General features: G+C 47.4%; 1 protein-coding gene across 1 annotated transcript in view; it reads left to right on the forward strand.

Annotated features, from left to right (window-relative positions):
- The first annotated feature begins 697 nt into the window (after positions 1-697).
- NWD1 (NACHT and WD repeat domain containing 1) overlaps positions 698-14,819 on the forward strand; it is a 74,544-nt gene continuing 60,422 nt past the window's right edge. Inside the window, exons 1-3 of the mRNA XM_010845673.1 lie at positions 698-706; positions 3,137-3,253; positions 9,955-10,252. Coding sequence (XP_010843975.1) covers positions 698-706; positions 3,137-3,253; positions 9,955-10,252 — 424 coding nt within the window. The remainder of the gene's footprint in view (positions 707-3,136; positions 3,254-9,954; positions 10,253-14,819) is intronic.

Consider the following 14,819-nt stretch of genomic DNA (forward strand, 5'->3'; position numbering starts at 1 on the left):
TTCACCTCAGGAGGCCAAAGTTTTGGAGCTTCAGCTTCAGCATCAGTCCTTCTGATGAGTATTCAGTGTTGATTCCCTTTAGGATTGGCTGGTTTGATTTCCTTGCAGTCCAAGGGACTCTCAAAAGCCTTCTCCAGCACAATTCAAAAGCATCAGTTCTTCGGTGCTCAGCCTTCTTTATGGTCCAACTTTCACATCTGTACATGATTACTGGAAAGAATATAGCCTTGACTATACAGACCTTTGTTGGCAAACAGGTGTCTTTGCTTTTTAATACACCGTCTAGGTTTGTTGGTGCCAGTGGTAAAAAACCCACCTGCCGATGCAGGATGTGTAAGAGACGCAGGTTCCCTCCCTGGGTCAGGAAGGTCCCCTGAAAAAGGGCATGGCAACCCACTCCAGTATTCTTGCCTGGAGAATCACCATGGACAGAGCAGCCTGGAAGGCTAGGCTACGGTCCGTAGGGTCACAGAGTCAGACACGACTAGAGTGACTGAGCACACACACTAGGTTTGTCCCAGCTTTCCTTTGTAAGAGCACCTGAGGCTAAAAGCAGAGCTGTGAGGCAGGGACGAGTTCTGAGTTTGTCCGGTTCCTAGCCTCCATGCCGTTCGTTGCAGATATGGACGCAGAGAGGGAAGCCCTCCAGAGCACCGCCTACCCCGAAGTGCAGACCTTCTGCCAGAAGCATGGCCTGATGTTCGAGGTAATTGCCCCCCGACCCCTCACTGTCTCAGCAACCCGGGCAGGCATACGGGCTCCTTGCTCAGAGGGGCTCCACACCAGAACTACAGATGAAAGTCCTCTGAAGAAGGCAGGCGGAGAGGTCGTGGCCATGGGCACTGCAGTCAACCCTGGTGGTGTGCCAAAGTACTGGGAGTGGATGCCTTGCAACTCTGCTCCTTGGGCATGCCACTTTTTTTTTTTTTTTAATAAGATTTACTTTCTTCTTCTCTTTGGCTGTGCTGGGTCTTCGTTGCTGTACATGGGCTTTCTCTAGTTGCAGAGAGCAGGGGCTACTCTTCGTTGCTCCCAATGCAGGGGTCCCAGGTTTGATCCCTGGTCAGGGAGTTAGACCCCACATGCTGCAACTAAGAGCTCACATGCCACCCCTAGACCTAGCACAGCCAAATAAGTAAATCAATAAGAAAAAATACTTTACAAAATGACGGTGGGGGCTGTGGGTGTGATGGATGACGCAGGCTTCTCTTGCTGTGGAGCAGGGGCTCTAGAACATGTGGGCTTCAGCAGCTGTGGTTCCCAGGCCCTAGAGCATTGGCTCAGTAGTTCTGGTGCAAGGGGTGAGTTGCTCTGTGGCACGCGGGATCTTCCTGGATCAGGGGTCAAACCTGTGTCTCCTGCATTGGCAGGCTGATTCTTTACCCCTGAGCTACCAGGGAAGCCTTGCATGTCACTTTCATCGTTGCTTTGTCCTGTCCTCCAGCCCTCCCGACACTGGAACAGCTTTAGCGGGTATCTATGAGGGCTGTGGGATATTTGGGTGGGTATGCATGTGAGACGTGCACCAGCTGGGCAGTCCCCATGGGCCCTAGATAGAGGGCACCGATCCCAGGGTGGGGATGTAGATGGCTGCATGTTTCTAAGCGGAAACTGATAAACCATCTTTGGAGTCTCAGCCTCAGTTGATGCTGTCTCTTTGCCATTTACAACAGTCATCCAGAGAGCCTAGCCACTGGACTACCAGGAAAGTCCCTCTACATTACTAAGAAAGGGGCCCTCACTGATCATGAGACATGATTCAGTCGCAGAGATGCTATAAAGGAAGACATAGGTGCTGAGCACTGATGAAACGCCTCGTGTGCGTCCCTTTAATGTGCGACTAAGGCAACAAACACCCTCAAGATGCAGGCTGGGAGACAGTGGCCTAGAGAGATGGAGTTTCTTGTGCGGACCCAGTGGCTGAGCCTTTTTCCTTTTCCCTTTCCTCCTCCAGCCACATCCGGTACTGTAGTTCTTTTACCCCATGCTGTAGTTTATTAGGAATTTTATGTCCTTCTCTCTGGACAAAAGAATTGAGGGAGACATGGCCTGTTCTGAGTCCCACCCACTCTCTCCTCATCCCAGCTTTCTGCTTGGTCAGCTTCACTGCTTGAATTAAACCATTCTACTCAGCCCCACCTCCAGCCAGTGGGCCAAAATGGACTGAAAGCGTGCAGTTGCCCAGGACACTTGGCCACGTCTGATTCTGGCCAAGCGAAAACCCTCCTTAGCAAAGAAAGCTCTGCAAACAAGGGTGGACATGTCCTTGTTTAAAAGGAACAGTTTGAAAATGCCCAAGTTCTTTAAAAATGTTTTAAAATATTTTTAAGTAAACGTTTGAGTTTGGAATTCAGATTTGCAGGAAAATTGCCTGTAGGATAGAGTCTCCATATGCCCCCACCCACCCACTTTTTCCCCTGTTGTGAACATCTTCTATTATCGGAGCATGTTTGTTATGACTAAGAAATGGACATTGGTACATTGCCTTTAAGCAACCTCCAGACTTTCAGACTATCACCATCTGTGTCTCCTTTCTGGCTGGAGAACTCGGTTACATTTAGAAGGCCAAGGAACTCTTACATTGAGTTGTGCCAGCTCCCCAGTATCCTGTGGCTGGGACAGCTCCTTGGTCTTCTCCTTCGTACTCATGAGCAGTACAGTTGTGGGGAATATTGCCTGGGAGTCCTGTGGCATACCTCCAATTTGGGTCTGTCTGATATTTTTCTCATGATTACACTGGGATTATGGGTATCATTCAAGTTCTTTTAATCCAGACATCCCTCTTTGAGGAAAGGTTGTCAAATTACTGAAAGAGGGCCTTCTCTGGTGGTCCAGTGGCTAAGACTCCGAGCTCCCAAGGCAGGGGGCCAGGGTTGGATATCTGGTCCAGGAACTAAGATCTGGCATGCTGCATGCTGCTGCTAAGTCGCTTCAGTCGTGTCCAACTCTGTGTGACCCCATAGACGTCAGCCCACCAGGCTCCGCCGTCTCTGGGATTCTCCAGGCAAGAACACTGGAGTGGGTTGCCATTTAAATAAAAAATGACTGAAAGAAACTTTATGCCTTTATCAAAAGGAATTGAAAAACATCACCCATCCTGCCACTTTCCTGACAAACCCATGCTTGTCATTTCCAGGTGGTTGACCTGAGGTGGGGTATTCGGAACACTGAGGCCACTAACCACATGACCACAGAACTCTGCTTGGAGGAGCTTGACCGGTGTCAGAAAACATCCATAGGGCCAGCTTTTGTTGTGAGTCTCTTGGGAGGGACAGATGAACTCTTACTTCTCATTCTAGCCCCAGGATATGGCCCTGTTTCTAGACCAAACCCGTCAATGGAGGGAAGTGGGTGGCATGTCTGCTATCATGCTCAATCTTCATAGCCTGCCCATGGCAGACATTGCTAATTTATCACAGCACCCATTTTTCTGAAGAGCTAGCCAGAATCCAGACAGTAGCAGTCAAGTGGAAGCAGCAGGTGAGTGGCAGAACAGAGTGCTGAAGCCCAAAGGCATCTTAAAATTTGCTCTGAGCTTTCCCACATCATGAGCTTTGTTTGGGGGACTTTTAGATCCTAGAAAACCATAGAGAAGGTGAAAATCTACAGGGTATGCAAATTTTTTTCTCTCATGTGCCCTGTGTTATTGGGAGCAATCTCTGTGTCCCTTTTTTGAGCATGCCTCAGGAGCTAACTTCTTCTGATCCTAGGCAAGACTAACCAGGGTCTTCTCTCCTCCCCAACTAAACTCTCTCTGATACCAGAACAATCTCCAGCTCACAATTAAAGGTTTATGTTATAATCAGCATATGATATTCCAAAACTTTGATTTATTACATCACCAAGTTTCAAATATACCAAGAACTAGAGAATTTTGGCTCGTAAATCCTAGAGCAGGGATCAGCAAACCACAGCCCATGGGGCAAATCCGGCCTTCTACTTGTTTTTGTAAATAAACCTTTATTGGCACAAGCCTTTATTTGGCCCTTGATGGAAAGTTTGCTTAAACCTGTCCTAGAAAGTAAAGAGAGAAAAAGTCAAGAAAGTATCTTTGCCCAATACATCTTAATCAAAAACAAGCTTTGAGCAGCTCCCCAAAAAAACTTCTGGAGACAAGCATATAGCAAGTAAAAGGTAAAAGAAGGTTTATAAAAGCTGTTTTCTAGAGAAACAAAGACAAATAAATGAAGCCCATTTGGACTTAAAATTGCCCTGCCCAGTCAGTGTGCATGCATGCATTCTAAGTCGCTTCAGTGGTGTTCGACTCTTTGCAACCCTATGGATTGTAGCCCACCAGGCTCCTCTGTCCATGGGACTCTCCAGGCAAGAATACTGGAGTGGATTGCTGTGCCCGCCCTCTCCAGGGGATCTTCCCGACCTAGGGATCGAATCCATGTCTTTTATGTCTCCTGCCTTGGCCGGCAGTTTCTTTACCACTAATGCCACCTGGGAAGCCCACTGCCCAGTGTAGTAGCCACGAACCACATGTGGTGATTTAAATTGACTAATATCAGGCAGAATTAAAACTTCAGTTCCTCGGTTGCACCAGCCGCATTCCAGCGGCTCAGTGGCCGCATGTGTCAAGTGGCCACCGTGTTGAACAGCATGGGTATGAACACTTCCAGGGTTGCTGAAAGTTCTAGTGCTGCTTTAGAGATCAGTTCAGTTCAGTTCAGTCGCTCAGTCATGTCCGACTCTTTGCGACCCCATGAATTGCAGCACGCCAGGCCTCCCTGTCCATTACCAACTCCCGGAGTTCACTCAAACTCACGTCCATCGAGTCGGTGATGCCATCCAGCCACCTCATCCTCTGTCGTCCCCTTCTCCTCCTGCCCCCAATCCCTCCCAGCATCAGAGTCTTTTCCAGTGAGTCAACTCTTCGCGTGAGGTGGCCAAAGTATTGGAGTTTCAGCTTCAACATCAGTCCTTCCAAAGAACACCCAGGACTGATCTCCTTTAGAGATTACATCTCCTTAAAAAAAACAAAAACTAAGATCTGGGTGACAGATGTGAAAAGCTTTACTATGTATTAAGTTTTATCTGTACACTTACCACTGTGTTTTCATGCTTTCCTCCTATACTTTTCTTTGTAGGTTGACATCAATTTTTCTTTCTTCCCTGCTTTGTTGAGCTGTAACTGACATCCAGCACTGTATGGGTTTAAAGTATACAACATAATGACTTGATTTACATGTATCGTGAAATGATTATTAAATAATATTAGTTGACACCCAGCTGCTTATATAGCTATGAAAAAGGGAAATGGTTTTCCTAGTGATGAGAATGTCTAGGGTTTACTTTCTTAGCAATTTTCAAATATGCCCTACAGCGGTGTTAACTGCAGTCACCATGCTGTACACTATGTCCCCAGGACTTACTTATAACTGGAGGTTTGAATCACTTGATTTCATGTCTTTATTTTTTATTGAATTCTTTATTATTTTTATTTTATAGCTGATTTTCAACTTGTGTTGGTTTCAAGTGTACAGCTAAGTGATTCAGTTACATACATCCATAATGGCTCAGCAGGTGAAGAATCCATCTGCAATGCAGGAGACACAGGAGGCATAGGTTTGATCCCTGGGTGGGGAAGATTCCCTGGAGCCTTGAAGAAGTGGCAACTCATTCCACTATTCTTGCCTGAAATATCCCATGGACAGAGGAGCTTGGCAGGTGTACTTCAAAGAGTCGAAAAGAGTCAGACACGACTGAAGCAACTGAGTACAAATGCATATATATGTTTAAACTTGTTCAGATTCTTGTCCCTTAAAAATTTGTTGCCAAGTATTGAGTATGGCTCCCTATTTTAATTATTATTGCTTTAAGATACAGTCTAATATTTTAAAGGCTCTACCTTCTGAGTTGCTTCCCTTGTGACTCAGTGGTAAAGAATCTGCCTGCCAATGCAAGAGATGTGAGTTTAATCCATAAGTTTGGAAGATCCCCTGGAGAAGGAAATGGCAACCCACTCTAGTATGCTTGCCTGGGAAATCCCACGGACAGAGAAGCCTGGAGGGCTACAGTCCATGGGGTCACAAGGAATCGGACACAACTGAGTGATTAAGCAACAACAACAAAATCCTCTGACTTATGTATCTCCTTTGCGATTTTCCCCCCCAGTTTTCTGCTTTTGCTGATGATTGAGACTGATGATTGATCATTTTGTTGCATTTCAAAGAAAAAAAGAAAAGGCAAAAGTTTCGTAAAGAAAAAAAGGGAGATGGGGAGAAAAGGAACTCCAGGAGGACTTCCATTTTGCAACCGAAATTGCAGGCAGCCAAAAGCGCAACGCAGCTTCCAGGTGGCATGGGGGATGGTGGATGGGAGGGAGGGTGATCTCGGAGCTTCCCCCAGGCCTGAAAGGCCCAGGGACCTCACAAATCCTTCCAGAAGGGTTCCTTGGGCGGCAAGCTGACCTTTAGCCACTTCCTGTGTTCCTCCTGAAACAGGTGTCTCCCCTCTAACTCTTGAGAATCACGGCTTCATTCTCCTTCAGTGGCTCTGGTTTAGGGGGCTTTCCACCAAACTCAGAGATGCAGTGGAGGCCCTTGGAGAGGCATCTCTCTGGTAAATAAGTCATTAGGCAGTGCGGCAGGGGACAGCTCCCCATGGCTCTTCCTTCTAGAAGCTCTGGGTCTCTCGGGCCACCTGCAGCTCCAGCATCTCCAGAGAGTTGCTCCTGGTGGTGGCAACTTGAGCTTCTTTCAAGCTCCTCCCATTCCTGTTGCTCTGGTCCCACAGACAGGAGCATCTTGTGTCTTCTGTCTCCTTCCTGAGAGCTCTGGTTTGTGGTTGGCTGGCTGCATCTTTTCCAACTCCTCTTGCTCGTCCAAGGCTCTGCCTTCAAGAAAGGCAGTTGGAGACTGGAATCCTCTTCAACACCTCGTTGTTACCAAACCAAACTTGGATCCACAAGCCCATGCAGAATAAAACCAATCTACCAACATTGAGTTGTCATGGAGTAAAGCACAGCGTTGACTGCAGGTGCCAAGCAAGGAGTCCAGGGCAGCTAGTGCTCAAAACCCCTGAACTCCCAGATGACTTTTAGGAAAGCATTTTTAAAGGCCAGGTGAGGGAGTAGAGTTGCAGGGTATGGGATCAACTCACACAGTTCTCTGATTGGTTGATGATGAGGTAACAGGGTGGTATCACAGGGGTTAACGTTACCAGTCCTTAGGTGCCATAGGTCTGGGGGCTATGTGTTCATGATCATCACGAAGTGAATTTCTTCCATTTGGTGAGGGTTTTCACACTGGGCTTTCCTGGTGGCTTATACAGTTAAGAATCCACCTGGAATGCAGGAGACTTGGGTTTAGTCCCTGAGTTGGGAAGATCCCCTGGAGAAGGGAATGGCAACCCACTCCAGTATTCTTGCCTGGAGAATCCCATGAACAGAGGAGCCTGGTGGGCTACAGTCCATAGGGTTGCAAAAAGCTGGACACAGCTGAGCGACTCACACTTTCTTTTTTTGCAAGACAACTCAGGAAATGTGCATCAGATACTGTTTTCTATGTATTTCAGGGCGGAGCTAAAGGTGAGGATATGGGGGAGGGGGTCTGTCCCCTAGGGTCCTGCTCCATTACACCATCATCACAGATTCAAGTCATTCAGGTTTCCCAGGTACACACCCCCTGGAATATTCTGGTATGTCCCAATGAAGAAGGGAGGGTTGATTGCTTCCATTTTACATAGTGAAGAAATTCAAGACTTTGGGTCCACTGTCCTAGGCCTTCTCCAGCCTAATTCTCTTGAATTCCAGTTTGCACTTTCTTCATGCATGCTGAAGGTGGAAAGACGGCCTCCTATATTCTTGCAATAAGACCCACATCTTAGGGTCTCTGCAAGCCCTGCAAAATCATCCCAGGGGATGGCCTTATCCCCCTTTACTGCCCCTTCCCTGTTGGTTCTGTAGACCCTGTCTTTCCCGCACAGTATATCCCAGGGCCTTTGCATGTACTGTTCCCCCTGCAAGCCCTCTGCCGGGGCATTCCTTCTCGTGTCTTATTCTGTAGCTTGATCCTCACTCCCTCAGGGGAATTTCTCTGACTCCACGGCCCTCGTGTGACCTAATTTGCCTTTTCCTCTTAGGACGATGAGCAGCTGAAATACTGACACTGGTGCAATTCTCAGACTGAAGCCTGTTTCTCCTGTTAAGACTCCAAGGTCCAGGAAGGCAGGGCCCAACCCTGTCTTGGTCACTGCTGTCTGCTGAGCAGCTGTCATGGGTTTGGCTCAATATATATATTCGGGGAAGATATTCTGCATGGGGATCTCACCATCTCCCTTTCCAGATCAACTCTTTTTTAAAAATTTTAATTAGTTTAGTTTTGGTTGCTCTGGGTCTTTGTTGCTGCACGTGGGCTTTCTCTAGTTGCAGCGAGCAGGGGCTACTCTCTGAGAAGCTACTCACCGGCTTCTCATTGCAGTGGCTTCTCTTATCACAGAACAGGGTCTCCAGGGCATGAGGGTTTCAGCAGTTGCAACACGTGGGCTCGGTAGTCGCAGCGCACAGGCTTAGTTGCCTGGAGGCATGTGGAATCTTCTCAAACCAGGGATCGAACCCATGTCTCTTGCATTGCTAGGCGGATTTTTTACCACTGAGCCACCAGGGAAGCCTGGAAGGACTTATTACTTGCAACAAGTCAGGAAAACACCAGAGACTTTTTCCAAAGCAGTGTCTCCCTGAACAGCAAAACTGAGAAAATTTTAAGCCAAGGGGGCATGCATATTCATGAAGTGATTTGAGCAGAGGTGATTCAGCCTAGAATTGGGACAAAGGTCCACAGCGTCCAAGCTTTGGTTGATTGAAGTCAAGGAGGGTCTACACCATCATCCTATATTCCACCTGGGCAGGAGTCTTAGTTCCTGCAGAACTCAAAGACATATTATATCTATATCCTTTGAAGATTAACAAGGAGTCTGTTTTATCACTGTGTTGCAAGAAGGGGAACACTTTCCAGGACCCAAGAGCAGGCTCCTGTCCAACAGTCAGAAATGAATTGTCCGAGGAGACATACATGTTGACAAAGCGAGAGACTTTATTGGGAAAGTATGCCTGGGCAGAGAACAGTAGTAAAAGGGAACCCAGGAGAACTGCCCTGCCACGTGGCTCCCAGCCCCCAGTATTATGGTAATTGACTTGGTTGCTGGGTTGTCTCTGGCCAGTTACTCTGACTCCGGGTCCTTCCTGATGGTGCATGCACCACATCAGCCAAGATGGATCCCAGCGAGAAGGATCCTGGAAGGCTGGTAGGATATCTGAACTAGAGTCTCTTTCTGTATTGTTTCGTTGCTAAGTCACGTCTGACGTTTTTGCGACACCATGGACTGTAGCCCTCCAAGCTCCTGTGTCCATGGGATTCTCCAGGCAAGAATACTGGAGTGGGTAGCCTTCCCCTTCTCCAGGGGATCTTCCGCAACCAGGGATGGAACCGCATCTGTTGTATTGCAGGCAGGTTCTTTACCGCTGAACCACCTTTTGACATTTCCCTCCTCAGGGGATTCTGCATCCCTTACCAGGACCCCCTGTTTAAGATAACTCATGCAGGTGGTCACTACTGGGCCTGGCTAGGGTGGGTGGCTTTAGTCAGTGGTTCCCCCTAACAACTGGACTATTGGACTGTTTCTTGACTGCTTTTCCTTTATTCCTGCATTGTCTCACTTCCCTTAAGATAATTAATTACTTAGATGTGTTCAAGGGCAAGCATTGAGACCAGGCTTCAATCACAAAATGGCTTAGGCCAAAATGGTTTCTCTTATGTCAAGAAAGCCATTACCGGTTCCCTTTCTCTGGGGACCCCTAACCGATCTGCTTACATTAATCTAATTATCTCTGTGGAACAACCACCAGGCTCATTTTAAGGGCTCGGCATGCCTCACCCAGGGTCACTGAGCTAAGTGCCTGAGCCGAGACTTGAGCCCAATACCACCCCTCTCCAACTCTCTCTCCTCCAGGCCCTCGTGGGTGACCAGTACGGCCCCTGCCCCGTCCCCACACGGATCGAGGAAAAGGAGTGGGAGGCGCTGAAGGCTCAGCTGACCGCCAGGCCCCGCGACCTGGAGCTGGTGGCACGATGCTTCTGGAGAGACGAGAACGCGGTGCCCCCCGCCTACCTGCTGCAGGCCCTGGGCACTGGGGAGGCCTCTGGGCCTGAAGAGGCCACCCTGCTCTCTGCACTGCGCTCCGGAGCCCAGGAGGCCCGCAGACTGGGGCTCATCAGCCAGGAGCGGTGGTACCGCTACCACCGGTCAGGTGAGGCTGCCAAGACTCCCCTAGGGTCCCTGGGAAATGCCCAGGGGTTCAAAATACACGTCAGGCTTTATCCAAACACCACCGCCTGCATTTCTATAAATGCTAAACCAACCTAGCTCCCGGAGGCCCAGTTCTGAGAAAGATTATTTTTCTGATCCAAGAGAGTGTAGTCACATCCTGGTTAATTTCAGCATCTTAGGGTTCTTCTCTTCGGGCTCCTTCCCTTCTCTCAGGCAGGCTCCTGGCTTCGGGGGACTTGTCCTAGGATGACCACCATCCCCATACACCTGGGACCGAGACCCTCCCAGGATTCAGGGTTCTTAGGGCCAAACCCAGGACAGTTCTGGGAAAACTTCTGGAAGAGTGGGTCACCCCGGGCTAGCTGAGAGCCGGCTTCTACTGAGGAAATTGTCCTTCATCAATGTACCTGCCTCTGAAAACTGAAGCGAAGGAAGAAGGAGTCTCTGTTGCCCAAGGAGGGGAGAAGAGTTTCCCCTCTGTGCTGAGTTCATCACCTGCTCCCTCACCTCTCACCTCGAGCCTCGTCCTCTGCCCCTTCCGTCCTCCACACCGGGCTAGCAGAAAGGTGTTTCTAAAAAGGCAGTGAGATCAAGCCATTGCCCCATTGCTTGCTGACTCAGGAAAGAAATAGGTTCTTTCAGTAAGAAAAAGGTTCTTATTATTTATGGATTAGTAAGTAACACACAGACTCGGACACGACTGAAGTGACAGCAGCAGCAGCAGCAACGTCAGTTTACGCCTTATTAGTATGACAGTTTACATCACCCACCTTATTTTTTATATAATTTTATTTATTATTTTGGCCGTGTGGAGCCTTCTTCCTCACTGCGCGGGCTTTCTCCAGTTGCAGGGAGTGGGGGCCGCTCCTCAGTCGCGGTGCACCAGCTTCTCATTACGGTGGCTTCTCTTGTTGCAAAGCAGAGGCTCTAGGGCACGAGAGCCTCAGTAATTGCAGTGTGCACTCAGTAGGTGCGTTTTCCGGGCTCTAGAGCACAGATTCAATAGGTGTGGGGCACCAGCTTAGTTGCTCTGGCGTCTGGGATCTGCCCGGATCAGGGATCAAACCCGTATCTCCTACAGTGGCAGGCAGATTCTTTACCACCAAGTCACCAGGGAAGCCCTCACATTATTAAATATATGAATTTATATTATCCAAACTATTAACTATATGAATTCATGTTATCCATACTATTAAATATATGAATTTATGTTATAAAATATTAAATATATGGATTTATATTACCCACACTATAAAATATATAAATTCATTTGATCAACATATTACATATATTGATTTATTAAAAGGTATTGAATGTAGTAATTTATACTAATAGTATTTTATTAAAATATATTGACTGCTATTTACTGTATATATAGTAATTCTAGTAAGGAGATAATCCATTTTTAAAAATTTTATTTGAGGATAATTTTAGATTAACAAAAAAGTTACAACGTTATAAAGATACAAAGATAGTGTAGATTTCTCTTACTCATATAAGAGTAAGTATGATCGAGGTACATTTACTGGAACTCAGAAATGAACATCAATATTTACTATCTGTACATGACTAGTAACTAGACTCCAGACTTCATTTGGATTTCTACAGTTCTCCCATCAATGTCTTTCTGTCCCAGGATTCCACACTTGCATTTCATCCTTTGTCTCCTGAGGCTACTCTGGTCTGCAACAGGTTTTCATGACTGTTTTGAGGAGTACTGGCCAGGTCTTTTATAGAATGTCCCTCAGTCTGGGCTTGGTTGGTGCTTTCTCATGATTTGACTGGGATTATAGGTGAGGGGGCAGAGAAGGCAATGGCACCTCACTCCAGTACTCTTGCCTGGAAAATCCCATGGACGGAGGAGCCTGGTAGGCTGCAGTCCATGGGGTTGCTAAGAGTTGGACACGACCGAGCGACTTCACTTTCACTTTTCACTTTCATGCATTGGAGAAGGAAATGGCAACCCACTCCAGTGTTCTTGCCTGGAGAATCCCAGGGACGGGGGAGCCTGGTGGGCTGCCGTCTATGGGGTCCCACAGAGTCGAACACGACTGAAGCGACTTAGCAGCAGCAGCAGCAGCATAGGTGAGGGGGAGGAAGACCACAGAGCTGAAATTCCCTCCCCATCCCATCATATCAGGAGCACCTGAGGCCCACCTGGCATCACAGGTGGGGCTAACCTTGACTGGTTAAGACTAGTCATGACGGACCGGTTTTGGATACACCGTTTGTGTGTCTAACAATGTTGAGTCCACTGTTTGTTGAGCACTTACCCTGTCACTATAGCTTGCTGGAGTCCAGCTCCAGCAGCCAGGGATTCAACCTGAAGGGGTGAGCGGTGTTGGCGAGAAACTGAGGCAGCCTCTCATTTTTCTTGGACTGCCTGTTTATTTCAAGCTTATGATTCTTTTTTATACTCTTACAAAAGCATTAGGTCAGAGGTTTGATATTTTTAGTTCCCATTGACCCAGATTTATTTTTCTCCAAAAATCATTGTTGCTCCTCAAAAGGGGTTCCTTCGTCAGTGATTCTCTTATCTACTTTTTCTTATGTGTCCTTGTGAATACACTGTAGCTCATGCTAATGTCTGGGCTGCATACCACATTCCTCAGTTTAATTCTTATCTTTCTAAGTCCTGTTTACCCCTAGTATCCTAAGCTCACTATTTCTTAGAAAGGGCTTCTAGCTAATAATATCGCTAAAGTCCCTAATCTCTATAAGCTATAGTAGAATATGCTAACATTACAGCATCCCTTAAATCTTTGGCTTCTAACTATTTTAATTATTCCTAAGCCCTAAATTCCTGGTGGCTCTGACGGTAAAGCATCTGCCTACAATGTGGGAGACCCGGGTTCAATCCCTGGGTGGGGAAGATCCTCTGGAGAAGGAAATGGCACCCCACTCCAGTACTCTTGCCTGGAAAATCCCACGGATGGAGGAGCCTGGTAGGCTACAGTCTATAGGGTTGCTAAGAGTCGGACACGACTGAGCAACTTCACTCACTCAAGCCCTAAATTCACCAAACTCCTTTGCCATAACGCTTTCCTCACAAATAGGCTTCAGATAGCAATCCCTCCCATGGTCTCAAGCTGTGGCCTGTGTGCTCACCCTGGAACACTTTTTTGTAAAAGTCCTTGAACAAATGTCAGTGATTAACTTTATGAATTATTCTTTGAGCACAGCTGCAGAAGGCTTTATGCCTTCTTATGCTCCTCTCAAAAACGATAAGCACCTTAATATTCTCTTCAGTCAACTCAGCCGAGGAAAGGAAAAAACAAGTCAGAATCACAAAGCCTAACTCCTTCATTCCGGGTCCGTGTCTACGGAACAAAGGGAGGGGGTTTAGGGCCATGCCTCCATTTTGTCAGTAATGCCTAACGCGGCTCCCGACAACAGCTTGCTCTACGACAGAGAGCCAAGTGTGCCAATTGTTCTCAGAGAGAAATCTGACCCTGAGGTCATACTCAGCATCTGGGGTCTGTACTTTGGGATGGGCCCAGATTAGCATCTCAGCCCTGCCCCTTTCCAGCGCATGACCTCTGGCAGGCTTGGAGCCTCTGTTTCTTCATCTGTAAAATGGAACTGCTGCTGCTGCTGCTAAGTTGCTTCAGTCGTGTCCGACTCTGTGAGACCGCATAGACGGCAGCCCATCAGGCTCCCCCATCCCTGGGATTCTCCAGGCAAGAACACTGGAGTGGGTTGCCATTTCCTTCTCCAATCCATGAAAGTAAAAAGTGAAAGTGAAGTCGCTCAGTCGTGTCCGACTCTTAGCGACCCCATGGACTGCAGCCTACCAGGCTCCTCCATCCATGGGATTTTCCAGGCAAGAGTACTGGAGTGGGGTGCCATCGCCTTCTCCCAAAATGGAACTAGTCAGAAGTAGTACCTAGGGGAGTTGTTATGGAGATCTGAAAGGTCCTGTCTCGGCCGTGATCTTATTCAATAAGATCACTAAGCAATCATGTCAAACCTCACCCACTAGTAAGCCCCTTTTGAAAGAACAAATAGAAATTCCTAGACATCAGCAGGGATAAGGCAGTGTGTGTGGGTGTGGAGGTCAGAGGCGTGTATCTTTAGACCATATTATTTTTCAGGCACCTTGCTAAACTTTCTTAAAAAAAATTTTTTTTTTATCTTGAAATAGAGTTTCATAGGAAACTGGAAAAAAAAAAAAAAAGAGGAAGAGGTTTCATGTATCCTTTACCCAGATTTCCCCAAAGGTAACATCTTGCATAACTAGGGTACAATATTATAACCAGGAAGTGGACATTGTTAGAATACAGAGAGAGTAACAGAAACCGTTTGTGCATGTGTGTGTATGAGCCTTTTCTTTCTCTGCAATTTTATCACCTGTATAGCTTCAAGTAACCACCATGGTTGATACACAAGGACTGTTCCCTGACCACAGGGTCCCTCCCACTGCCATTTAGAGCTACACTCACCCCTCTCCACAAACCCCAGCCTTGGCAGGCCCTAACCCAACTCCATCTCATTTCTTTTATTTCGACCATGTCACAGAAAATAAAATCGCAGACTGAAACCTTTTG

Source organism: Bison bison, unplaced genomic scaffold (assembly GCF_000754665.1).
Source record: "Bison bison bison isolate TAMUID 2011002044 unplaced genomic scaffold, Bison_UMD1.0 scf7180017864221, whole genome shotgun sequence".
Lineage (NCBI taxonomy): Eukaryota > Metazoa > Chordata > Mammalia > Artiodactyla > Bovidae > Bison > Bison bison.